Consider the following 24,911-nt stretch of genomic DNA (forward strand, 5'->3'; position numbering starts at 1 on the left):
AGGCTTCCTGGACAAATGTTAGCAGTGGCTAAAGGCCTAGCTGTGAAGATTAGCTACTGAACAGCCAGGACTTCCTGTACGACATGAGATTCACGTTTTAAAAAAAAATCCCGTCTTCCTCCTACAACCATCACAGACATCACTGCACTGTTACTGTACCGTTACTGTACTGTTACTGTGACCTCAGTGCACCTTCAACACAGAGATAAGGATCCTCGCTGACGTCGGCTACAAATACAACTCTAATCAACAACATCTGGTGTGAGTTGTTGTTGTTTTTTTTCCCACCACTGAATGTGTCACGGCAGCAGAGTGAAGGCAGGACGTTCTAATGCTCACAAGCTGGGACTTGAAGATGCTAACAGGGTTTGACTAGCGACTTCGGTCATGTGACATGATGGCTGGCAGCTGAGCGAGGCCGTGATTACATCATCCTCATTCTGTGGGGGGGGGGGGGGTTGCTGAGCAGCTGTTCATGCTAGCATGCCACAGGGCTGCCCATCCTCACTGCACATCCACATCCACTGTCACAAACTGAAGTCCCTCCAGTTTGATTCACATCCTGACAAGAGATGTCACGAGAGAGAGAGAGAGAGAGAGAGAGGGGGAGGGAGAGAGAGAGATGGGGGGTTTGGATAAACTCTTTATTTCTGTACTGAGGTTTGATAAACTCTTTATTTCTGTACTAAATACATTTCCCTGTTGGATTTTCGACTGTAAATCTGTTCATTTGTAAAACCACTGTGATCAACGGAGCTCATGTTCATTTTCTGTTTTTTCTGCTATATTGCCGATATTGGCCAAACACTCAATTTCCGATTCCGATATCAATTGATACCAATATACACAGTCGTTAGGGTTAAAGGGAGAGGACACATTTTAGTGTGCAGCAGTTCTTACAATTTGTACCGATGTTACATAATTTAGCTAATATCGGCCGATAATATCGGATTGCCAATATTATCGTACAACCCTTGTTATAACCCTGTGTCTCGTTGAGCCTGCAATGCTAACATTACTCTTCCTAAAATTCGCAAATTTTTTTAAAAAAAATATTTAAAAAGGTCACCTTGTTTTTTTTTTATTTAGACTTTTTTTTATTTAGAATTTTCTTCAAGGTTTGTAAGTCGTTTAATCAACTAATAGCGATCAGTCCATGTTTAAAGGAAAACTCACTTCTAGGTTTTAGACCTAATACCCAGTTTGTCAGTGTGACTTTAATTAAGTATTTTCCTTGAACTCTGTCACACGTACCACAGTTAAAAAAAAGTGGAGTTCTGTAATGAAATGACCGACTGGCTTCCTGCCACAGCTTGTAATTCTCTGTCCAACCGACTTTTACAGGAAAGATACATTTTCTCCTCCACGTGGTCGGTGACGGAGCAGCAACTCAGCTGAACGCAATCCTCGAAGAACAGACAGTACAGCTAATGGATGGACCCACTGATGGTCCATTCAATTCAATGGGAAACCCTTCATAAATACAACTGCACATTTGAAGACGATCTACAAGAAATCTCATCTCTTCTCTGCAGCTCTATTCCCTCCAAACTCAATAAAAAATAAAACACACTTTGCAAAATGTAATGAGACAATGAGAATTCCAGATTATTCCGTTTAAAAATGTTAGAGTCCCTAAAGGTCACCATCAAAACACCACAAATATTAACTGACACAGTATTTGGAGGGAACGCTCCGAGAGCAGAAGGTGGCGCCCTGACAGTGGGATGTGTCGTTTGGGGAAGAGCTGAAGTGACACAGAGAAGGAATAAATAATCATGTTCTCTGACTGTGAGCACTCTGCCCCGAGGAGGGAAGGAAGACTCTGCTCCACTTGATAATAACCTGACCATGTCCAGAGAAATGACATCTGCTGCCGTCGTCAGACACATTTCCTTCCGTCAACAGCCTGAGACACCGAACACCAGGCGTGACACGAAAAAACCAACAACATCCAGTTTGTTTTTTTTTTCTTTCTCTCTTCTTATTATTATTCAGCCCATCCAGGGTAAAGTGCTGGCATGTGTTTTTTTTTTAACTCATACAAAATGCAGAGTGCCTTCACATCAGAATAGGAGGATCTCAACCATACGGTACATGTGCCATGACAGACATCTGACCTATATACAAAGGGGAAGAATGAGCAAAAGGTAGGGCCGTGTGTGTCACTGCAAACATGGGAGACATTTATACCAAAATTAACAACTTTAAACTAATAATTAATTCCCACAATTAATGAGGCAACCTTAAACTAGTAATTAATTCCCACAATTAATGAGGCAACACTTCACAGTCAATCGACTTCACCGCTAATCAAACCAACAACAATGCTAACAGCTAGCACCCAAACCTACGAGACTGTGTGTTAGCAGTGGACGTGCTAAGTTTAAGGGTAATTATAACAGTGTAAGTTGCAAGTTTTTTCCTGATTTGGATTAAAATATTGAACATAAATATTCTAAGATCTTTAATCCAAGATTTAGAGAATCAGGATTTTAAAAACAACATGGCTGACTGATGATATCCAAACAACAACTTTGTTTTCAAAGGGGTAGCAAAGAAAACAAATTCAATTGTAATTGTAAAAATGATCAACTAATTTAGCCGTCGATCGGTCATTAACCGGTCAACTATCAGCGGCAGCCTCAACATGGACGCCTTAATCCAGCCCTCCTTTAAACCCCCGTCATAAACCTTTCATGTCACGCCGCGGCTCACTCTACACAAACACAACATCTTCTCACTGTACCGTGAAAGACCAATAAGCCGTGACACTGTTACTATGACAACGCCCAGCTTCTTCCTCTCATCAGCAGCACACACTGGGAGGCAGAAGGAGAAAGAGGAACGGGGGAGAGGGGGGGGAGGAGGAGGAGGAGGAGGAGGAGGAGGAGGAGGGGTGAACTCTCCCATTTACACACTCACACAGACGAGCGCTGCGTGGAGGTCTCTCTTTGATGCTGATGCACAGAGACCGCCGCTCTGAATAACCTCGCATTCTGCTCCTGAGAGGGAGGCCAGCCGGGACCCCGCCCACTTGGTCACGTGACGCCGTCAAACACGACCACAGCCACAGTCAGACTCAGTCCAAAGTGTCCCATAATTGTGATTTATTCATAGCAGGACATGAATCATTCATGCTCACAGCAGGTTCTGTTCTGACTGTCCTCGTCCAAGAGTTTGGAAGAAAAGAAAATGCAGCCAAGAAAATTGTATTTTTAGTCGTTTTTTTTTTTTAACACGGGATTAACCTTCTTGGTGATTGGACGCCAGGTCAGCCGTGTACTGTGAAGAATCAGTGACGCAGCAGTAATGTTTGAACGGCAGAAAAAAAAAAAACGCAAATATAAATAAAAAGCTTTTAAATGGCGACGTCAGCTTCAAACTCTGCCAGAGTGAACTGTGAAGACTTCACTGTCAGAGTAAACTGAGTTACTGATGCAGTACTTCAGTGTAATGAAAGGAGTAACTCCATCTCAATAGAGGAGTGCCCTTATATTACACACTATACAGTATGTCCAAATCATTGTTCTGGATTATTGATTATTCTGTAGAATATTCCGGACCATAATGAATGGAATGTTTGATTAATTTAAAATTAATCGTGATTTAACTATGAATAATTAATCATGATTCATTATTTAATTTCATTGGGTCATTATAGGTCATTTATACAGTATCTTTAACAGTTTAAAAGTTGTTAGCATTTTTTCCTGCTGCCCTCTGATGGCAGCATTTTAATGTTTTTACAAACTTCGCAGAAGCGAGCACCAGAGTATCTAAACTCTCAAACACTGACACACACAGAGGATTAGTTTTTTACCACACTGGTCCAGGGTATTTCCAGCCAAAGCCTGGTTTATTCCTGACCTTGTTTAAAGAGCAGGGCAGGCACAGGAGTGAAGTCACATTTAAGGAAAAAAGATTAGCATCATGCTGTTAGTCAGAGAGCAGAAACAAATGCGAGTAAAAAAAAAAAAACAAAAAACCAGAATAGAGATTCTCTGGTTTTTTAGACCGTCAAAATAAAAGCCTCCCCACAACAGCAGCAGCAGCAGCAGCACACCAAGCAGAAGATTCGCCAAAGCAAGGACTAAAAGAACTGAGAACTGAAACATCGTCATCGTCGTCGTCGGCAGCAGCTCTGTGTACACACCTTGGCATTAATATAGGGGTCAAAGGGCCCACAGCGTTTGAACTCTTTTTGGTCTACAGAGCTCTGGGAGGGAGAAACAAAAAAAAAAGAAGATTCGCCGATGGTTTTGGTTCAGATGAGAAATGAACAAACAGATGATGATCACAAGTAAAGGAAACTACATGAAATGGGGAGAGAAAAACAATCAAGGTTGAGTTAATACACAATCAAATGTCACGGTCGGACGAGGAGAAACGACACACAACGAGACCACGGTGGTTTTTCTTTTTCTTTTTTTTTTTTTTTTTACTTTGTTTCAATTTGAGGATTATCTGGTTAGAATAAATAACACCATTACTCATGAAGGGTCGTTTCTCCCTGAAGCTGAACAGAACAGGACATGATGCCAGTGAACAGGCCGTCTGTGCAGGAAGCAAAAACAAATTCAATAAAAGCCATGACTTAAAATGGTGACAGGAAAACCAGCGTCGTTCATACTTTCATGGCACCACAGACTGTAACGCACTCTCACAGGTTAAATGTAAATCAAATCATAACTTAAAGTTATTTACTGCTCGACCTATGAAATATTAAATCAAGAAAACACGAAAAACACAAAAACATTTAACTCAAAAAGTCAATTTTTTTAAATCCAATGATTTTTGTTACAGATATAAACTGCAAATTTCTTGAAATATTAAATCAAGAAAACACGACAAAAACATTTAACTCAAAAGGTCATTTTTTTTTTAAATCCAATGATTTTTGTTACAGATACAAACTGCAAATTTCACAATAATTTTTTTTAAATTTATTCATAAAATATATTTATATAGTTTATAAAAAAAATTTAATAAAATCAGTGGCAAAAATTCTTACATCCTCGTGGACCGTCATTTGGCTTTTACTGCTTCATCATCTCGGGGGTTTCAGGGTGGGGCAGGGGCCGGGGGCAATTAACATAATCTCAGGAATAATTAAAAGCCTCGGAATTAAAAAAACTACATGTGTGAACCAGTGTGTCCAACCTAAGGGTCCTGGAGCTTTTTTGAGACAACTATAAACACAGAAGAGGAAGTAGAAAACTTTTGGCAGACCTGCTCGTTAATCTTGGGATGCGACGGTCCCTGGTGCACCAGCAGTTTGACGATATGTTCGTCCCCCTTCCACGCGGCCAGGTGGAGCGGGTAGCAGCCCTTGTTGTCGGCGATGTTGGTGAAGGCCTCGTTACGCAGCAGCACCTCCACCACCTCGCTGCGGGGCAGAAAACAGCGGTAACATTAAGCACGCTAATAAATAGACATGGTAACAGTCAATCAATAGCTGTAGCTGTCCCTGTGGGACAGTCGTCTGTGGGACAGTCGTCTGTGGGACAGAGGGTTCAACAGGAAGGAGCTGCAATACAGACCTGTGGCCATTGAGGGCGGCGTGGTGCAGGGGGGTGTATCCAGTGCTGTCCACACAGTTCACATTAGGGCCTCTCCAGATGCTGGTAAAGATACAGAAGAATGTCGTTACACATGGTCTCACACACACACACACACACACACACACATCAAACAAACGCTGCCTCTCCCTGAGTAAAGTCCCTACCTGTGGGTGTGACCCAGTGTTCTGATCACTATCTCAGACTCCGTCTGCACCAGTGAGACCTTTGGAACGACTTAGCATGGAAGCTAACAACAACAACAAACGCTACAACAGCCGTAGCAGCAGATGCTAATAGCTGAGCTAACTATGACTTGTTTACAGCAACTAAAGCTCATGATTCAGGATCAAGAACTGGAGTAGAATGGACTTTTGTTATGCTACAAAATAAAAGTACAAACAAAGGCCATGGTGAAACAAGAAGAAACTGAGTTAAGGCCTGATTTTCTGACTGAGATTTAGCTTAGCCTAGAATGTTCTAGGGCTAATTTACTGAAGAGAACGACAACATATGGACCAAAAAACAAACTACAGAAAACTTTCATCAATACTTTGACATTTCTGTTTTCTGAGGAACATTTTGTTAACACTTTCAGACAAACAAGTGATGCATTGTGGGTTGTATGTTACAAAGCTACAGAGACTGTTGCGGTCATATTCTCCAGAAATGTCTCTTTACTTTTTTTTTCCTATTTCTTGAATGACAACAGACTGGGCCACTCTGAGGTTGTGTCTGGTCTGCATGTGGCCCTCAAGCCTCTATTTGAATTAACAGAGATTGAGATAAAAATGTTTGAAGATGTAATACTTCTGAGATTGGAATTTTATCTGTGAATTTTCTGGGTTTTTTTCTTTTCATTTTATATCAACTGCACCCACGCAGACCATTTACATTAGAAAAGCCATTAGGGGGCGCTCCCAAATTCAGCAGTCAACACAGCAGGCATTTCACATATGAATTGCAGCCCTCTCCGCCCCCTGCTCTGTTGTTGACAGATCTATTGTTGCCCTTGTGGTCGACCCACTCCACACAACTCTATTTTAAACATCTTAATTCCACAAAAAAAAAAAAAAACAAATCAGTGAAGTTTTTCCCCCAGAGTGATTTAAAAAAATGATTTAAAAAAAAAAAGATAATCTACTATTGTCTTCACCTCACTGCCACTCTCTCCCCCTTGGAACTATTGTCTTTACCTCACTGCCACTCTCTCCCCCTTGGATAGCTCCATGACCCTACTAGAGGGTGCGCCCCCCACTTTGGGCACCATTTACATGCTAAAATCTCCCCATGAATAAAATCCACTGTGCTCATCACCCATTTTCATGATAAGTAGAGTACTAGATACTTGATGAATACTAGTTCCTAATGAGTGGTTTGCTTAGTGCAGTAGTTTTTTTTTTACAGAGAAACAGAAGGAGGACAGTGATGATGAAGAAGAGCTGGTGAAGAGCAAAGAGAGATGGAATGGGTAATTTAAGAGGCTAAGTGATGTCTACGGAGATGGAGTGCCAGCCTGTGGATGTGAGGCTCTCTGGAAGGCCCGAACACATCCTGAATAAATCATGTGACCAGGACATCCCAGCGCTGGTGAACCAAATATCTGAGACCGGAGTCAGTGGGTTTACAGGCCGTTCAACAGAAGCAGAGTCAGACCGAGGAAAAGCCTCTTCCGACACAGAGTATAAAACTACAATCGAAAACACTTTCTGTTCAAACGGCAGGACAGAGTTCTCCCGTCGGCCTCGGTGCAACTTTACAACTTTGCTTCACAAACACTTGGCAGGATCTGTGCCGCAGTAACGACCACTGTAGCCACTTAGATCCATCTCCCTGTAATGGCCTCGACTGCAGCCAGCGGTCACACAGTCGGAGCTGTCTCATTAAGGGAGCGTCTCCAAATGAGTCAGGGACAGAGCAGGGGACACACCGGCATGTACCGCAACTCCTACTGTGAGATCCTACAGTCGGACTGTGGCTGTTGTCATAACAATAAGAGGAAACACTTGAGTGGTAATAAGTGAGGAAAGGGTCACATGGCCCAAAAACCATACCTCGATCATTTCCTATATCATTTCAGAATAGCGTAGCTGTGTTTATATTTTGATAACTTTGACTTATGACATTGTAACAGAGGGACAGCAACTCCATATCTATTACATCACAGGGATTTAAAGCTAATATTTAGATATAAGGCTAACATGTAGCACAAAGTACAATAAAATACATCTAATAAAAAAAAAAATCTAAATTTTCTTCAATCTTCTTCCTTCTATATTGAAGGATCTATTGTTTCGTGAACACAACGATGATCAAATGTTACGGTAAACAAACGTTAGATTTGCTTATTGCATATTATAATACGACCATGTTGCTCAGTGTGGGGGGCGGGGGCCAAGTGAAAGTGTGTGTTTTTGTTTTTATTAAACGGTATATTATTTTAGAGCAATATCAGAATAAAAATATATAGTCTAATTATATATTGATTATAAAAATATATTGTTACTGTATATCGCCCCGCCCTGCTTCATCCTCTTACTACAGATCACAACCAGCCCACATCTGAGCGCTGGGGCTTAGACTGCAGCGGGGGAACGGGCAGACAGTTGATTTGGTTTGGGGGGGGAAGTAGCTGCGGAATTCTGGTTTTAAAAGCTGAGCTAATCCTTAATTTCCCCCGGGGAACACCAGCAGGATAAATCTACAGTTGGACAGAGATTCTGGAGGAGTTGATATTCTGTTGTCGTTGTCGTTGTTGAGTAGAGGGCAATAAAATCCTCTTTTCTTTTATATATTTTCTGAACAGCTTGTTAATGTGGGTGATACATGTTCATGACATTTCAGGGAGAGGATCACCTACAAAATAGAAGAGTGGAGCAGTAATATTTTTTAAATACAATACTGTAGAGCAAAGTGGGAAACATAGGACCACGACCATGATCTACCAACAAAAAAAAGAGAGTAATTTAATCAATTATTTACTGTATTTTTATATGTTATATATGCTATACATACATGTGTTTATATATATATATATATATTAATACTTGTTTTAAAAAATGTCTAATGTTTAAGAAAATGTCGATGCAGTGATGATTTAGATCGACTTGGTCACACACCCACGTTGAAGACTTCTGTAATGGTTAGGAAAAAAACGTCCAGGTGTTTGTTTTTTTATTGTTTTTAAATCCATTGTCAAATAAACAGATTTCACCTCCGGTCCATTAGTGGTGAGACCACAGTGGCTGGAGGATTAGCAGAGCTAAAGGCACTGAGCCCAAGATCCACTGGTGCAAGAGAGGGAAACCACTAGGTGTAATCATTCATGGTACGACTAAATGTCCTGGTGCCAAACTGCCAACTGTAGCATCTGCTCCTCAGCAGGGGGCGACTGAGGTTTCCCTGCCAGAGTCACCCCCCTGCCCCCCAAAACCAGCTGAAGACCAGTCGGTGTCGCTCTGAATCAGTGGGCTAATCATTCACTCACTCCCTGCCACCGTGTCATTCTGGCCGCGAGTACCAGAACTCTGACGAGGCAGTTTACACTCATGGTCAACGACGAGTGGAGCGATGATGACACATCCTCGCTGTGACAGCTGTAGACAGAAGTGTTGCAACATTTAGGGAAATCTGTGTCACAAACGAAATTCTGTGATTAATACAGTAATCTGCAAACGTTTTAGGCAGACAGTGTGTACTATACTATAAAATCTGGGTAGAAATTCGCAAAACTAGCGTCAACCAACGAGTTGGGTACATCTGGAAGATTGCCCAGTAAAACCATATAAAAAACTATGTGTAAAAATACAATCTGAAGGCTGCCACAGTCGCAGCCCGTTTTTCTTTGTGCTTAGTCACTGTAAGGCTAATCCAGCCCACGGTGCGCCACGTCAAGGCTTCACCGAAACAGCAAAGTTGACTGTTTTTTAAGCGTGTCCTCACTTAACAGTTTCCTGTGTGCACATACCGCAGCGCCATTATCCGAGTGCAACGTGTTTGATGTCTGGAGGTGGGCTGTGGCCCAGCAGGTGGGCTGCAGAGAGCAACACAGTGAAACAGAGAGGGGTAGACCCCAGATAGACCACACCACCTGGGCCAGAGGTTGGCATGGTCTCAGACACAGACGGCTAATTTTTATTTAATGACTTAATTGTACCGTCCTTATCATGTCAGTTTGTCAGTGCCTGGGGTTAAACAGAGGTCATGAAAAGGACATTCTCCGTGTCTGTCACTGCAGGGCTGTCCTGTTCATGCCTGTCAGCAATTTTCAGTTTCTGTGTAGTTGAAGGAAGCACAGAAAGAAAACTGTAAGGAAGGGGAAAAAAGGAGAAGTGCTAAAAATAGGGGCTCTTGTCATTCACTGTCACTTGCTATAAATGGGTCCATTAACACAATGTGTCAGGAATTCTTCTGGTTGGTTGGGAATGTTCCAGAATATATCTTTAAATTTGAACAAGTCAACTTTTTCGTACGCTGCCAATTTACTAGGAATCCTTCGATCTACTTGAATGACACTATATTTGGCGTATTGCCATTGGAAAAAAAATTGGCAACATAATAAAATATACTCTATATACTCTATACTCAGGGGTCTCCAACCTTTCTGCCTTGTGCCAAATTAGGCCTGACACTGAAGCACAAGACCAGTTTTATAAGAAGAGAACAGATATTAATGGGCCGTAGATCATACACTGCACTACTTTCATTTGAAATAGTCAAAATGTTTTTGCAGCTCTCAGTCAATTATATTATATTATATTATATATAAAAATAACTCATTCGCTAATTACTTTGGTATGATAAAAATAATACAGATGTTGATATGATTAATCAGTGAAAAAAAAGTGTGATTTGTGTCGTGATAAAGTGATAAAGAAAATTGATTTACAAATGTCCGACTTTATCTGACTCCACCATTAGAGGGCAGAGGTTCAACACACCTAGCCTTGAACCAGTCCTGGACCATGGGTTTTGCGGCACTGATCAAGTACATGAGTACTGTAATATTGTAATACTGTAACATATTCCATATAAAATAAGGACAGACACATGTGGAACTCATCTCTGCGTCTGGGTTGTGCTTTCTTAGGCTACACAAACACCGGCCCTAAACGTAAAGTGCACAGCAGAGAATCACAAACTCACATGTAGTAAGGAATGCTAACAGAACGGTGTTAGATTTCGCAGCTCCCACCGCTCCCTCCTGGGTTGAACTGGCCTCAGTTTCTCTCAGGTCAAAGGTCAACAACTGATGAAATGAAATGTGAAAACCAGCCTCTGTTGCGTGCTAGCTGTTAGCTACCTGCTCACAATGCGAGGGCCCTTCCCGTTGTGCTAACAGCTAAGAGCAGGCCTTGTTAACACCGTAGCTACACATGCAACGGGCAGTGAGAACGGCTTCATCGACTGTAACAGCTTAGTGTGAAACACAACTGAGAACCATGGGAGTTAAATTCCCACTGTGAACTTGTCATCTGCAAAACAGCAGTGCTGCAGTGGATCTTCACACCACCACACAAACACAGATATGATTAGCAGAGAAGCTAAAAGTGTTTTATTCCAAGTATTGGAGGTTGTTATAAATAAGAGTTGTATTTTCAGGTACTATCAATCTAACACTACAGGTTTGCCCGACATGAATGAAGAATACAAATGGACCGCGATTGAATGAGCTGGAATTCTGCCCGAGCCACTTGAAATGCAAAACATCATCACAGTGACAGAACCTCATTTAGGAAAAGGAAAAACATTACGCCGGAACTATTTTTCAAAAGCCACTAAAGGATTGAAAAAGCTCTACTTGTATCAGCCTTCAGAGGCAGCAGACAGTAGAATGAATGGGGCTTCTCAAAACAGAGGGTTCGATTCTATGCAGATGACAGCTCAATTTTCTGTGTAGAACTAAAAAGTTTATTTAAATTTAGGAACTCATATGAATATGAAAAGACCATCATTCCACAGCATGTCAGTGGGACAAAAGACACCGCGGTGAAGCTGGGAGACAAGCCCTCATCTGGCTGAACTCTCAGAGTGTGTGTCCAAAAGCTCATGAATTCCTCTGTTAATTTCCCCTCAGTGGGCCGCACTCTCCGCTCCAGCGACGTGTCCTACCTCTAGTAGCTGTGTGTGTTTGGATGTATTCTGGGTAAGGAAGTGCTGGTTAAGAGCTGTAGACCTCTGAAATCCACTACAGACCACAAGGGTCTGGCAACCCTGATAATACCGAGGCACACACTGCAAATGTGTGCACTTAAGTCGGCCACAAAATACATGAGTCACTGCAAAACAAAATACTGTCAAAGTTATTTCAGCAGCAGCAGCAGCAGCCACACTGCAGTGCTGTAGAGGTCACGCTGTGACTTGGGGGAGACCCTGCCCTGATCGTTTCGGTGTTAACGGACCACCAGAGAACAAATGTTTTGGGTGGCGTCAGCGTTAAACATGCAGGGGTCAACGACGATCCCGAGGCAGCCGCTGGGACGCAGCCTCCTGGGAAAGCAGGCATTCCAGAGAACAGGGCTCTACAGCTGCCTGGTTACAAAAACACCACAGGTCCTGACATGCAGCCCATTCCAGGAACACCAAAATGAAGCACAGCACACCTTTAAAGCCCAGCACTGCGCTGGTGAAGGTTGAACCTTCACATCCTGTGGTAGCGTTTTTTTAAAGGCCTCACATTCAACGAAGTCTGCTTAAAGGCTAACAGCCGAGTGGGATACAGTTAAAATGAAAGATATAAAAACCCACAGTCCTGTCTACTAGTTGTCCACACAGGCAGCACAGATATTACACTAAAGAGTTCCGTCCTCCCTTCAGATCAAATCGGTCAGAATCAAGAGATTCAGCTTCCAAACAATGAACTATTAATGAAGTACAAAGAGATTTTAGTGATAAAAAAAAAAAGCTACCGTCACCACAGTGGCCACGTCCTCTTATGGTAATCAGCTTTGAACTGTTTTTCCTGTAAACAACACAACATGAATACCCATGAACACAGTGAGTTGGCCATGTAGACTTCCCTTTTGTTGGTTGTACCTCCGTCCACCACTGTTTATTTTAACAGACAATTTGATTTAGTCTTAGACTTTGGACTTAATTATAACTAAGTCTTAGACACAGTTTAGTCAAGAGAACTGTTACTTAATTTGAATATTGTTTTATTCGATGAACTCTATTTTAGTCGACTACATATGAATTAGATATAGCTAAATAACTATCTTATGAATCTTAAAACTCCATTTTAGTCGACTATATATGAATTAGATATAGCTAAATAACTAAAGTGCAATATGTATTATATATAGACATAAATGTATATATATATTTATATATATAAATATATACACATAGATTTATATAAATATATGTACATACATATATAAATGTATATATATATTTATATATATTAATATGGTTCAGTCAGTGTCTATCCAGATTTGATTTTCTTTTTTATTGGTTGACAAATGCATCAAATCATTTTGTGGACAGGTCACTTCCTTTGCGCTCGAATTTGAACACACGGTTTACTTGCTTTTACTTCTCTCTCGAGATCTGGCAACACTTCGTAACACATGTATTGACGTTCCCATAATGCAAACCAAATCAAACGTATACAATAACAGCCCCCCCCCTCCTCCTCCTCCAGAGACCCTGCGGTCTATTATCATGTACCCTACATTATTATGACACTGGGTTCTGTTGGCTCAGGTGTCCAGGAGCAACAAGGCCTTTCGACCTCCACCTACCATTAGTTAATTCACTTCCTGGACAATAATTTCTCACTGCCGTCATTGCCAAACATTGATTGCCTAAGTCAGAGCGGTGACACAACGGGCTTCTCAGTCCAACCAGGCTGAATCTGTGAGTGAACATTACTGAATTAGATTTTGGATTTCTGACAATAATGGTTTAATTTAATTAGCTTGAGTTCATTGCGCAGGTTGCTCTGAGTAACGTGGTGATGCATCACCTCAAGCTTCGCCTCAACTCTTTATCCCGAGGAGGATGGAGGCCTGATGGAACTCCCACAGCAGCCATAAAGTGTGTGATTGATAGACGTCCACCAACACAGGCTCAGTAATTAGAGAGATAAGGTTTGAACGCACACAACACCGGGACCACAACTTCATCAGCTATTGTTTACTTCATAGCTCCATGGATCGCCTGACATCAGCAGGCTTTATTTTGTTCTTTTGATGACGATGCAGTTGTTCTTTGATTTCAACATATAGCACAAAGGCTGCCAGTAATTATGGGTGTGTAATTAAAGTAAATCATACAGAGTTGGAACAATGTGATTCCACCCCAGACCAGTCTGTTGTGGTGAGTCTCTATGTCAGATAACATCTGTAGGACTGGAATGAACCTCATCAGGTCTGTCGCAGCTGATTGTTTATACGACTTCAGAAAGTCACTTCTGTCTTGTTTTTTTTAAACATACGTAATCACTTTGTAAAGATACCAAACCTCAAAAGGGTTTATGATATTTTTTATGATTTTAAAATAGCAGTGTGTGCAGAAAACTCTGGTAATTTCTGTTGCTATTTCTTTTAAAAGCTTAGCCATGTGAAAAACCAATAAGGCTGTCCACGGAGCATTTTATTTGTTTTCACAAAATCATATTTTCAGAGACCCAACTGTGGTTCTTTAACATCAAACATCTGAAGCAAGTTTCAATATGTACCAAACTTGGACACTCTTAATTTCAGAAGTGTAAAACATAAGGCTCACGTGCAAAATCTTAGCCATCAGAGGGAAAACTTCAAAGAGTAAGAATGAACGATTTAATGTTAAAGACGTTTTATAGGGGTTAGCGCAGTTGCCTTAGGATAAGATGGTTCATTTCTTGAGACTTTTTGCATGGTGTAAAAAACAAAAGTGAGTGTGAATGGTTGTTTGTCTTCATACATGGCCCTGAAATGGACTGTCTCGGGTACAAATCCAACCTTGCCTGATCGGAGCTGGGATTGGCTCCAATAAGAACAAATAGCAGATACTGTACATTAAACCTAATACACTGATGAATCATGTATGAGTCTGTAGGACTGATTTCCACAAAATCACACTTTGACTAAATCACTGATGACATCATTCTGTGACGTAAACAAACCGGGTTTTTTTGGCCCTGTCTGGTAAGAATGGATTTTTCACATGAATACAGTGAAGATATCTTAAGTCCGGCTCTGACACCTGGCTTTCTGCTCTCTCTGCATTCACCACTGTGTGTTCAGGTCTAGACTCTTTTAGGGGCCATTAATAAAACATGTCCGCCGGAGTGTAAAGAAATCTCGGACTGCTTTGTTGCACATTTCTTCGGTTTACTTGCACAATAGCCTTTCTGGGCTCTTTCTGCTCATTACAGTAAAGCTGGCAGAGCTAACAAAGAAGCATGTTCCTGCAGCTGTGCCGCTGCCGCTACACTGGCTCAGCCTGTTTGTGCGAATGCAAAGTCATTACACTGGAATGAGAGACTATTTAAAAAAAATTATGACACAAGAGAGCAACAATGGTGGATAAATAAGAGATGAAACAACAATTAAAGCAGCGTTTGTTCAGGTATGCCCTCTTCTCCTTCCTGATCCTACCTGAGAAGACTGGAGAGCGGATGAGAGGAGGCGCCGTGGCCGCCGCTGTTGCCACTTCCAATGGCTCCGGACAACCCGCTGCCGGCGCCCGCAGACTGTCGCTTCCCGGATAAAAGCTTCTCCACGGCGGCCAGGTTCCCCGTGCGCGCAGCTTCGAGGAGCTCCTGCTCCTTCCCCATCGCGAATCCCAGGGAAAAAACACTCAGGAGACGCGGGGAAGAGAAGGAAGAGGGGAGGGGATGGGGTCGGTTGTGGGAATGAAAATCCTCTCCGGTTTCTCTTTTTTCCCCACTTAATCCTAATTTATTCCACACAGTACTTCCCACGGCTGGATCCTTCCTCCCCGATTCCCAGTACCGCTGGCGCTTACAACGGGGAAAACTTTGTCCCAGCAGAGCGGCTCCAGCACCGAGCAAACTTCCTCTGTCCAGTCCCCCGAGCCTCGTCCGTCACTTCCTTGAAACTGTCCTCTCTTTCTGCAGCGAAAATCTGAAAACCTTCTCTTTCACCACACACGCGCGCGCGCAAACATACACGCTCTCTCACACACACACGCCCTCCCCGAACGAGGATAGGTGTGTGTGTACAAGCCTGAGTCAGAGTGTGTTACAGAAGTAACACGGAGAGGCAGATGTTACTGTCCTTCCAAAAATCACTCAACCGTGTCCTGGGTTATTTTTTTCTTGATTCTCTGTAGTTCAACCAGCCGGCGTTTAAAAAAATATCTGCCGCTAAACAGCAAACGTTACGGTAAATTCGCTGTGACAAAGCGCGCTGACGTGCAGGGTTGCTAAGTCTGTTTTTCAAAATAAAGTTCACATCGGCAACAGAATTGGTTTGTTTTATAGTTTGACCTTATGCCTATATATACACTGTACATTTAATTTATGTTACCATTTTTATTTCTTCCTTATATCTCTGTGAAATCCTGAAATCGTATTAATGACTAATGCATTGATATCACTACTCGGTGATTGAAAATATTCAAATGATTCATTTCAAGGGACCTTAGGAAACAATATTCACTCCTTTTACAAACATAAAGCCTCACAAGATTATTATTTTGTTTTTGTTTTGATCTAATTCTGTTACTCAGCTAAAACATCTTCCACAAAAATGTTCTGTGAAATTGCACGGTTGGAGATTTGTTTTGAAAACCAGATGTTGTAACCCTGGGTTTCGCCAAGCGTGCCAACGCTTTCACCGTAAAGCCGATAATAAAGGCGCATTTCAAGTCAAGGGTCGTCTATTTAAACTCGTATATGCGTTAGATGTTTCCACCTCTTTATCTCATAAAAACCTTTAATTTTACAAAAACAAAAAAGTATAGTACTCAGGAAGAATATCCTATTGCATTGTATGTTGTCAACGAATGAAAGAGTTGTAACAAAACAAAAAAATCAAAACATATTCGTTTTTTAAAAAAAAACAACTTACTTATATGACATCACACAGGTAAATAAATGTTGGCAACAATGAGAACCTTCCTACAAAGATGTCTGCTGGTGCTCCAAACACAGTTAGTCCCTTGGTATAAAATGTAATAAACCAAGAAGTGCAGAAAAAAACATTTAAGTAAAAGTTGTATGTAGATTATGACCCCTTGTTTAAGTGTGAGCTTCAAGTTATGTTCTTCCCAGTTTATTTGCATCGTACTTGTATAAACCGGAACCGGAAATCCACGCTCGGCGTTACCCGACTGTTAGCATTTTTGGTATTATGCATTCAAGACAGGCTAAGCTCGTTTATCTCAAGTAGATTACTAGTCGTTATTTGTTTACAATACGTATAATTTCATGCGAAGGGTTTCATATCGCGCTGCATCAAAGATTTACAGGTAATACTAGTAACATTTTGTTTGAGCCTACGTTAGCTTAGCTTTCGCTTTGTCGAGGCAGTGCTACAGGTACGTAAATATCTCTTATTTTTACATTATTTTTGTACTACTCTTCAGTACATTACACAGTAAATAGCTGTTCAAATATGTTTTATCAAATGTTGTTCCTTAAAATATTATTTTTCGTTGGCGTGAACTGAGTTACCATGGCAGACCCTGCTCGAATTAAAACTGATGACACTTGTGAGAAAACAACCACAGCCACGGAGGAGCCCAAGCCAGAAGAAACAGATGATGTTTCTGCCACAGCAAAGCCCACACAAGAAAACAAAGAAGCGCCTTCTCAGGACCAGCCCAGACAGGATGTTAAACCCGTGAGTTTGGTTTACAGGAATACATTTTTAAAAAAATAATAGACCACCACCACTCGGTGGCTTTGGAATTGTTTTGTATTTCAAACCTGTGTCACTTTGACGCTTTGCTACCACAGTGGGAAAAAACTTAATGGTAGAAAATAAGAATTACCTGAAAACATATGACTGTGGTTTATTTTATTTATTGTTTTGTGGTTAAATAAGCAGACTTTGTATTTTTATAACCTGTAAAACAATAACATTGTATATTTTATAACCTGTAAAACAATAACATTGCTAAGTGATTGTTTTTCACTACAGACAAAAGCTATTTTGTGAAACATGGCAGGTATTAAGTATTTAAATTTGGTATATTAATATTGCAATTTTATTTGTCACAATAGCTAATTATGGACAGGCCAAAAATACTTTTGTTGGCAGAAATGGCAAAAAAAAAAACAACTCATAGTGGTTACTATAAAAAATGTTTTATCAAACAGGAAACAGCTGCTCATGAGGATGAGGAGGAAGGAACATCAGGCCAGTCTGCTTGCAAGAGGCTGAAGGTGGAACCAGAGAAGAAGAAAGAGAAACGACAAAAGGTTGATGAGGACGAAATTCAAAAAATGCAGTAAGATTTATTTAAAAGAACCAAATACATTTTTTAAAAATAATTCCACCAAGTCTCTATTCACCATCATCTTCTCTTTTTTTTCTTTAAGAGTTCTCGTGTCGTCTTTTTCTGAGGAGCAGCTAAATCGTTACGAGATGTACCGGCGTTCTGCTTTCCCTAAAGCTGCTATCAAAAGGGTAAGCTGTTGGCAGATTTTGAATAAAGTGTGACTAAAATGTTGCATTCTTGGAACATTCATTTGATGTAATACCCATTCCAGTTGATCCAGTCCATTACGGGATCATCAGTTTCTCAGAACGTCGTCATTGCCATGTCGGGTATCTCCAAAGTTTTTGCTGGGGAAATCGTAGAGGAAGGTGAGTATAGCTGGTGAATACACGGTGAGGGCGAGTTATTTACCAGTCAGGTTCTTTTGTAATTGACTCAATTTTGTTTGTCAATCCATTTACAGCATTGGATGTTTGTGAAAAGTGGGGCGACACACCACCTCTCCAGCCCAAACACATGAGAGAAGCAGTGAGGAGGCTGAAGAGTCGAGATCAGATCCCCAACACAAAGTACAAGAACATTCTTTTTCACTGACGAGGATGATGGAGTGGGATGTGGTCAGGAAACCACAATGACCAACCTGGGACTGTCTTGAATTCAACCACCTGAAAATGTTCACCAACAGGAAACAGATCTGCTGGACATCCACAGATGACATGAAGTATCCAGGTGCTTCTCAGTGGTTTAGGAATTCGTGGACTGATGTTTTTCTTTTGTTATTTAGCCATAGATATTTAATAAGTAGTTCATTTTGTAAATTGTGTTTAGTATCCAAAATTATGTTTATAAAAATAAAACTCCAAAAACACCTGTTGACATAAATGGATGAGTTTAAGTGATTAGAAGTTGATTCAAAAATCTAATGAAACACCAGGGGGCGATATATGCCCACCAGACAAAGTCAGAAAATCAATAACATCATTAAGAAACAAAGCTCTTTACAACATTAAAAACATTTTTTTGGTTGTTTAATTTTCAAAGACTCACCAGGAAGTGTTCTGCAACTCATGGTTTATTCTTTTACATTTTAAAATATTCTCCATGTTAGCGTTTGGTTCACAGAACCAGTTCAAATGTTAGTCTTAATGAAGTGGTAAAGACGATACAAAATTCCATGTAGTTCTACAGGATTAACAAAAATAACAAAAAAAAAACAGTCCACATACACTGCCACATCTGCACCACGGGGGAAAAGTGTCAGTCAGAAAGATTCCTGTCATCCTTCACATCAAAATGAGTGCAAGGTCCAGTGAATTTACCACAGGAGTGAAAGTAATCCACAAGGCATACAGTATAACAACACAACACCGAATCATGGCATGCATGTAGAGAAAGAGACAGAGAGAGACAGCGCACCCTGCAGGTCTGTGTCTTGCTCTGCTCTCTGTGCCGCTCCCTTTTTTTTCCATGGCACACTGAGCAAAGATAGTCAGGAAACTCCTACCTGTCTGAATGTCACTGATGTCAGACCAGCAGCATGTCAAAGGTCAGGGATGCTACGTACCACTGAGGTCTGACCCATAAACAGGACACTGGTCAAACTGAACAGCCACATCTCACCAACCTTCACATCTGTATTCACTGAGGTCATGCAAACAGAAAAAAAAAAAACAGCAAAAGCTGTACGGGTGATTACTGTACAAGTACCTGCTGAAAAGGCAGTATTTCTACCTGGTTACACTGACCAATGAGGATTGGAGGAGCCATCATGCACCACAAAGACAAATAATTCAGTGTCTTTAAAATGAGTAACTCTTGAGTTAAAGCAAAGTGGTATTCCTATTGCTTACATACTATTTTACATTCCTCGTACAGAATGGAAATGTCACGTGTTTGCAAAGCAACTAAAACTACAACTAAAAAACGTCAGTTGTGGCGGCCCGCAGCCACCAGAGGTCTCTCAAGCTCACAATGAGGTGGCATTGATGTAAGGATAATGGATACATAAAGCTTTGAAACCAGAAACGAAAGTAAATGTCAGTTCAGTCAGGTTTGCATAAATATATCCATCAGTGATAAAAATGATTAAACCACAAGTTAAAAAAAAACTGTTGCATAAAACCAGACAAAGAAAAAAAAACTATTTTAGTAGAATGAATGTGAATGTGGTTTTAAACAGCAGTCTGAGTGTGTGTGTTTGTGTGTGTGTGTGTTAGCAGTACCGTAGCTTTTCAAAAAGAATCTTGATTAGTTCAGATATGGCTTAAAATGTGTCGACAAATAAAAAGACGTTCAGCGTGTTTGCTTATTTCACACAGATCAACTACACTAGCAGCAGAGTCCGACAAGCTACCAAAAAAAAAAAAAAAATTCAAAGATCAAGTACTGTGAATGATTATACAATTTTGCTTCAAAATAATAAATAATAATTATCCTGCTACTGTGTTTTTCCTTCATGAACACTGAGGGCGTGGAGAACAACAGTCCCGTTCCCCTCGACAGTACAAAAGAACCTTTGACTAAAACATAACATCTAACACTGTGATGAAGAGGGATAAAAAAAACTGACATTATTATTTTTCTTACAAAGTGCATCAGCTTCCTAACATTTAAATTACATTATATATATTTTTTCCCTATAGTGATACTGTTAAGTAACAAAACACACAGCGACTATTATTCACTAAAATAGAAGAACTCTACATCATTAGGTTTGGTCAAAGTTACGTGTTGAAATGTGCCGTGTGTGAATCAGTACAGTTCACGGCGCATGCTTTATACAGGAGTACTGTGTTCAACAGAAGCAGCTGATGGAGTAGCAGCTGCCCGGCAGTGTGTGTGTGTCTGTGTGTGTGTGAGTGAGTGTTTTTGGCAGTTGAACAATCATCTTCATTAACATTTTAAAATAACCTGTAGAGCAGTGGTTTTGTGTGTGGGGCGTGGGCCTCTCCTGGGGTGTGTCAGCGTTGCCACATTTCCTGTCCCCCACTCACTCTCTCGATGGTATCTGAGTGTATTTTCTATTCATAGTTTACTTTTGTTTTTGACTGCGTCCCCGTACCTCGCCCACAGAACTGTGACGTGTCTCAGTTCGGGCGCATAAAAGTCGAATGATTGTCCAAAATTATCCTCTGTCAAAAGGTCATTTTGAAATCCTTTGAATTTGACTCTAATTTAGATCTCATCTAATCAGATAAAGGTTTTTAACCCCTCAGTGGTTTGTGTAAGTGCGGGTCAGGAATGGAAGCCCACAGGTGTTGGACTTTGAAAACCTCTGCTGTAGAGAATTCTCACCTGATCATCGTTCTCCTTCTAACATGCACGACAAACACCGAAAACCACACAACAAGTTAACTGTCAACACTGAATTACATAAGAACCAGAGGAATTGTTGCATTTTGTTACTAAACAAGTGTAGAATACTGATATTGTCCAGTTAAAAAGTAGTACCAATAACGTAGCGGTCAGTTAGTGAACGGGCAGATTCCCCTTCGACCAACCGTTCCCTGTATCGACCCCACAGTTTTTTGTTTTTCAAACCTGGACTGTGTCCAGTGATGGTCGTTTCCTCACATTTATACCGACACAGCTGACCACCAACCGCAGCAGCTCAGAGTGTAAACATGGGGTCGTACTTCCTGATTTGCAGCAGAAGGCGCTCTCTGTCACTGAGGGCCTGTGTCAGCGCAGCCTGGGCCTCAGAGAGCCGTGACTCCAGAGCTTGTTTCTGTAATAAAGCACAGCAGTATTACTGCAGTAAGTACCTGGTATTTGATGTCGACACTCAGCTGACAGGTGTTTTAATAATAATTAAAATATAAATTGAATATATATATAATTATAATTATAAAGAAACTTTTAGCTAAGTTTCTATTTGCTTTTTTTAAAATTTAATTTAATTTACATTTTGGTGCAGCTGTAGGACTCCCACCTGCCACCAGAGGGCTTCACCTCTGATACCACCTTGTCCCCAAATCCCAGGTTAGCTTGTGTCCTGAGGGGCATCTGGTATAATTATTTTTTTTTTAAGGCATGCATGTGTGTACCCACTCCAGCAGATGGCGCTGGGACAATCAGTTATGAAGCCTCTGCTGAGCCAGCTCTGCTAACCAGTACTAGAACAAGCTATTTTTGCATCCACAAACTCTGACCAACTAACATCACATGAATGTAGATGGAGATTTCTCAGGTTACCGTGTTGTTGTTTACGATATCTGTAGAGTCAGAAAAAAAAATCTTTGACCTTAAAAAAAGAAACAACATCAGTGTCAAACACCGTAGACGTGATCTGAGGTCATGTGGTCAGATGTGTAGAGTTTCACTAAATGCTATCTGTGAGCAAACAGCTGAAATGTCAGTAGGACCTCAGAAACCGCAACCATGAGAACTGGGTTTGAAAACAGTCCAGGGTTAAAGGAGTCTTAGGTTAGTGTTCAGGACGGACTTTAAACTTAAGTTTAAGCTGAGCTAGAGCTGCAACGATCTCAAACGGAAATATTAGTCTAGCAATAGATTAGAAAACCTAACAAAATAAATCAACACGTAACAAAGTCACCTTCAGGTTGACTGTGTCTCAGGTGGAGACAGAGCCTAAATTGCAAGTGAATCAAACTCTAAAAGTGGGCCGTGGGCCACAAACCACACACATGCAGCCCATACCTGGATGTCAGTATAATGTAACCTGAAGGTTTCAGGTTTTTGGCCCAGGGAACCCCCGATCATTTCACTTTGAGACCCCCTGTTCATGACTAATGACTACAACTAGTCTAACGGTCAGATGATGACATCATCAGTACCGCACCCCCAAAGGTCAAATGAGTTTTTCTGGTTACCTTGATGTCCGGTTGAACTGTGCAGGAACTGTTGTTGTCAGAGGCCCCCACAGCAGCACCTGTATCAGAGGAAATGGTTGTAGAGTTGGACACATTCTTTTAAGCGTCAGCACTTTATTTATTTTTTTATTTTCCACGTCCACCTTTAAGCCTCATGATGCCGTCCTCACTGCGCTCCAGAAGAAGCTGTTCCACCACGAATGTGCTGGGGACAGGCTGGGGGGATGTGGGGTAGTTTCTAGGACCATCGTCCTAAAAAGAACACAAAAGTTATACGTGTCATCATGTCCTCCTTTATGACCTTTAGTCTTCTGGGGTCAAAACTGATTCCACCTCAGTTCTGGAGTGTTCAACCCGTGGCTCCTGAGGCACATTTGGCTCCTCATATAGGGGTCAAAATGACCCTTAAGGGTTAAACTAAACCAGACTGTATATTAAAAAATATTGATTCAGCTGAACTACTTCAAACACCGACCTTCATTGTGATGGTGACGTTGTTCAAGTGTAACTTCATGGGTTGACCGTCAACACTGAATTCGTCTTCAAGAAACGGCCCGATGTTAGCCACTGTGGAGGCTAACATCTCCGCCTGACAATCCTGCACCCTGACATCCAGGAAGCCCAAAGACTCAGCAAGAGGAGAGTGACGGGACGCTGAAGGACCCGTCTCTGCACGCAGGCGCAAAACCGGTCTGCCCTTGCTCCGGAGCCGGTCCTGCTTCTGGACTGGAGCTACGAGGAAAATGGATAAAACCACATTTATAAAACGTTAGTAGTGAGCGTGATGCAGGGGGTTTTTTTTGTTTCACTTTTCAAATGCTACTCCTTCAGTTTAACCGCTAACATGAGTTCTAAAATATTTCACTTCACCTTGTACGACACCAGCCAGAACCTCCGACACCTTGACAGTTCCCAGCTGCACGGGCGACAGATTCTGAGCTTCTACAGCCACGACCTGGTCGTCTCCCTTCACTTCCATAGTGCAGGCCATTCCAGTTACAAACAGTAACAAAACTGAAGACTGAAATTAAATGAGCAAAAAAATAAAAATGAAACATTTTCACAATGCTGTATTTCTTTTTCTTGTTCCTCCAGGCCTAATCCCCCACAGATTGTTAATATAATCCCAGTAACCCACCAGGTCCTGGGACACGTCCTCTATACTCTGGGAGAGGGAGCTGCTGAGGTCCGCTGATGAACCCCTCTCTGTGCCGGGGGCGGGACTTCCTCGGCTTCCTGCTGTAATTGGTTTAGGATGCATGGATTCCATCCCTGACTCTGGAAACATGATGTAAACTACAGTAGATAAGTGGGAACATAGAACTGTAGTCACCACGGCTAGGCTAGGCTAGGCTAGGCTAGGCTAGGCTAGGCTGACCAGTGGCAGCACCAGAGATTTTATTTTTGCTGGTTCTATACTTAGTGCCATTAGCTACAACAGTCCTGATACAGACACCAGAGCTAATGTTAGCTACAACAAATGATGGACCAAAAAGTATTTTTTATGCTTGTAGTAATGTAGTTGACAGATTGTGCTAATATGCTAATGCTAATATAAATAAATATATTTATTCTAATTCAGATTCTAATAAAAACATCGGTCAATTACCTGAGTCCATAAGAACAACAAAATTGTCACTGGCATCACTGTCCACAGACAGATTCTCATCAGGTAAGCTGCCCTCCAGGATGGCACTGTCAAAGGAATGCTGGGAAGATGAGTGTTTCATGGACTGGTGTCGATGACCGGCGCCACTCGGTGGTGGGGGTTCTTCTGAGCGCTGCACTTGTTCCCTATGAAAATACACACAGACAGTCATGAAGAAGACAAATGTAGGTTTCAGGCAGACAAATCTATATATATTTTTGGAGAACATTACTCACTTTAACTGTGGACTAAACAATTTGCTCATCCCAGAGCCACGACTCAGGATGCTGAACGCGTCCTTCGTGATTGAAAATGCCCCTTTGGTCAGGTCCAGTGAGGCACTAATGGCGTCTTTGGTCACATCCTTGGTTACGTTGATGGCGCTCGACAGCTCTCCCTCCAGGCTAAACGTGGACAGCTCCCGGGAGAGGACGGGGGAGTGTCCAGGTGTCAGCGGTGGTGAGAGGACAGCGG

General features: G+C 41.5%; 3 protein-coding genes across 5 annotated transcripts in view; 1 reads left to right on the top strand and 2 right to left on the bottom strand.

The window, feature by feature from the left end:
* The window catches only part of anks1aa (ankyrin repeat and sterile alpha motif domain containing 1Aa), a 53,088-nt gene extending 36,500 nt beyond the window's left edge, over positions 1-16,588 (bottom strand). The window contains exons 1-4 of one of the 3 annotated variants that reach the window (XM_017036072.2): positions 15,146-16,586; positions 5,544-5,624; positions 5,233-5,389; positions 4,157-4,219 (exon numbers count right to left, since the gene is read on the bottom strand). In XM_017036072.2, the coding sequence (XP_016891561.1) occupies positions 4,157-4,219; positions 5,233-5,389; positions 5,544-5,624; positions 15,146-15,324 (480 nt within the window). In that variant the 5' untranslated portion in view covers positions 15,325-16,586. Of the gene's footprint in view, positions 1-4,156; positions 4,220-5,232; positions 5,390-5,543; positions 5,625-15,145 lie in introns of all 3 variants that reach the window. The other 2 variants (XM_025059548.1, XM_025059549.1) reach the window with 2 other exon arrangements.
* Positions 16,589-16,791: 203 nt separating this feature from the next.
* taf11 (TAF11 RNA polymerase II, TATA box binding protein (TBP)-associated factor) lies at positions 16,792-19,205 on the top strand. The gene is made up of 6 exons (XM_008319161.3): positions 16,792-17,051; positions 17,163-17,356; positions 17,836-17,966; positions 18,058-18,145; positions 18,229-18,325; positions 18,421-19,205. The coding sequence occupies exons 2-6, from the start codon at positions 17,189-17,191 to the stop codon at positions 18,549-18,551; spliced, it is 615 nt and encodes a 204-aa protein (XP_008317383.1). The 5' UTR covers positions 16,792-17,051; positions 17,163-17,188; the 3' UTR covers positions 18,552-19,205.
* Positions 19,012-24,911, bottom strand: part of bltp3a (bridge-like lipid transfer protein family member 3A) — a 14,918-nt gene continuing 9,018 nt past the window's right edge. Inside the window, exons 15-22 of the mRNA XM_017035705.2 lie at positions 24,674-24,903; positions 24,399-24,583; positions 23,928-24,067; positions 23,660-23,810; positions 23,265-23,521; positions 22,933-23,041; positions 22,790-22,848; positions 19,012-21,684 (exon numbers count right to left, since the gene is read on the bottom strand). Coding sequence (XP_016891194.1) covers positions 21,568-21,684; positions 22,790-22,848; positions 22,933-23,041; positions 23,265-23,521; positions 23,660-23,810; positions 23,928-24,067; positions 24,399-24,583; positions 24,674-24,903 — 1,248 coding nt within the window. The 3' untranslated portion in view covers positions 19,012-21,567. The remainder of the gene's footprint in view (positions 21,685-22,789; positions 22,849-22,932; positions 23,042-23,264; positions 23,522-23,659; positions 23,811-23,927; positions 24,068-24,398; positions 24,584-24,673; positions 24,904-24,911) is intronic.

This window comes from Cynoglossus semilaevis, chromosome 10, assembly GCF_000523025.1.
Source record: "Cynoglossus semilaevis isolate Cse_v1.0 chromosome 10, Cse_v1.0, whole genome shotgun sequence".
Taxonomy (NCBI): Eukaryota; Metazoa; Chordata; class Actinopteri; order Pleuronectiformes; family Cynoglossidae; genus Cynoglossus; species Cynoglossus semilaevis.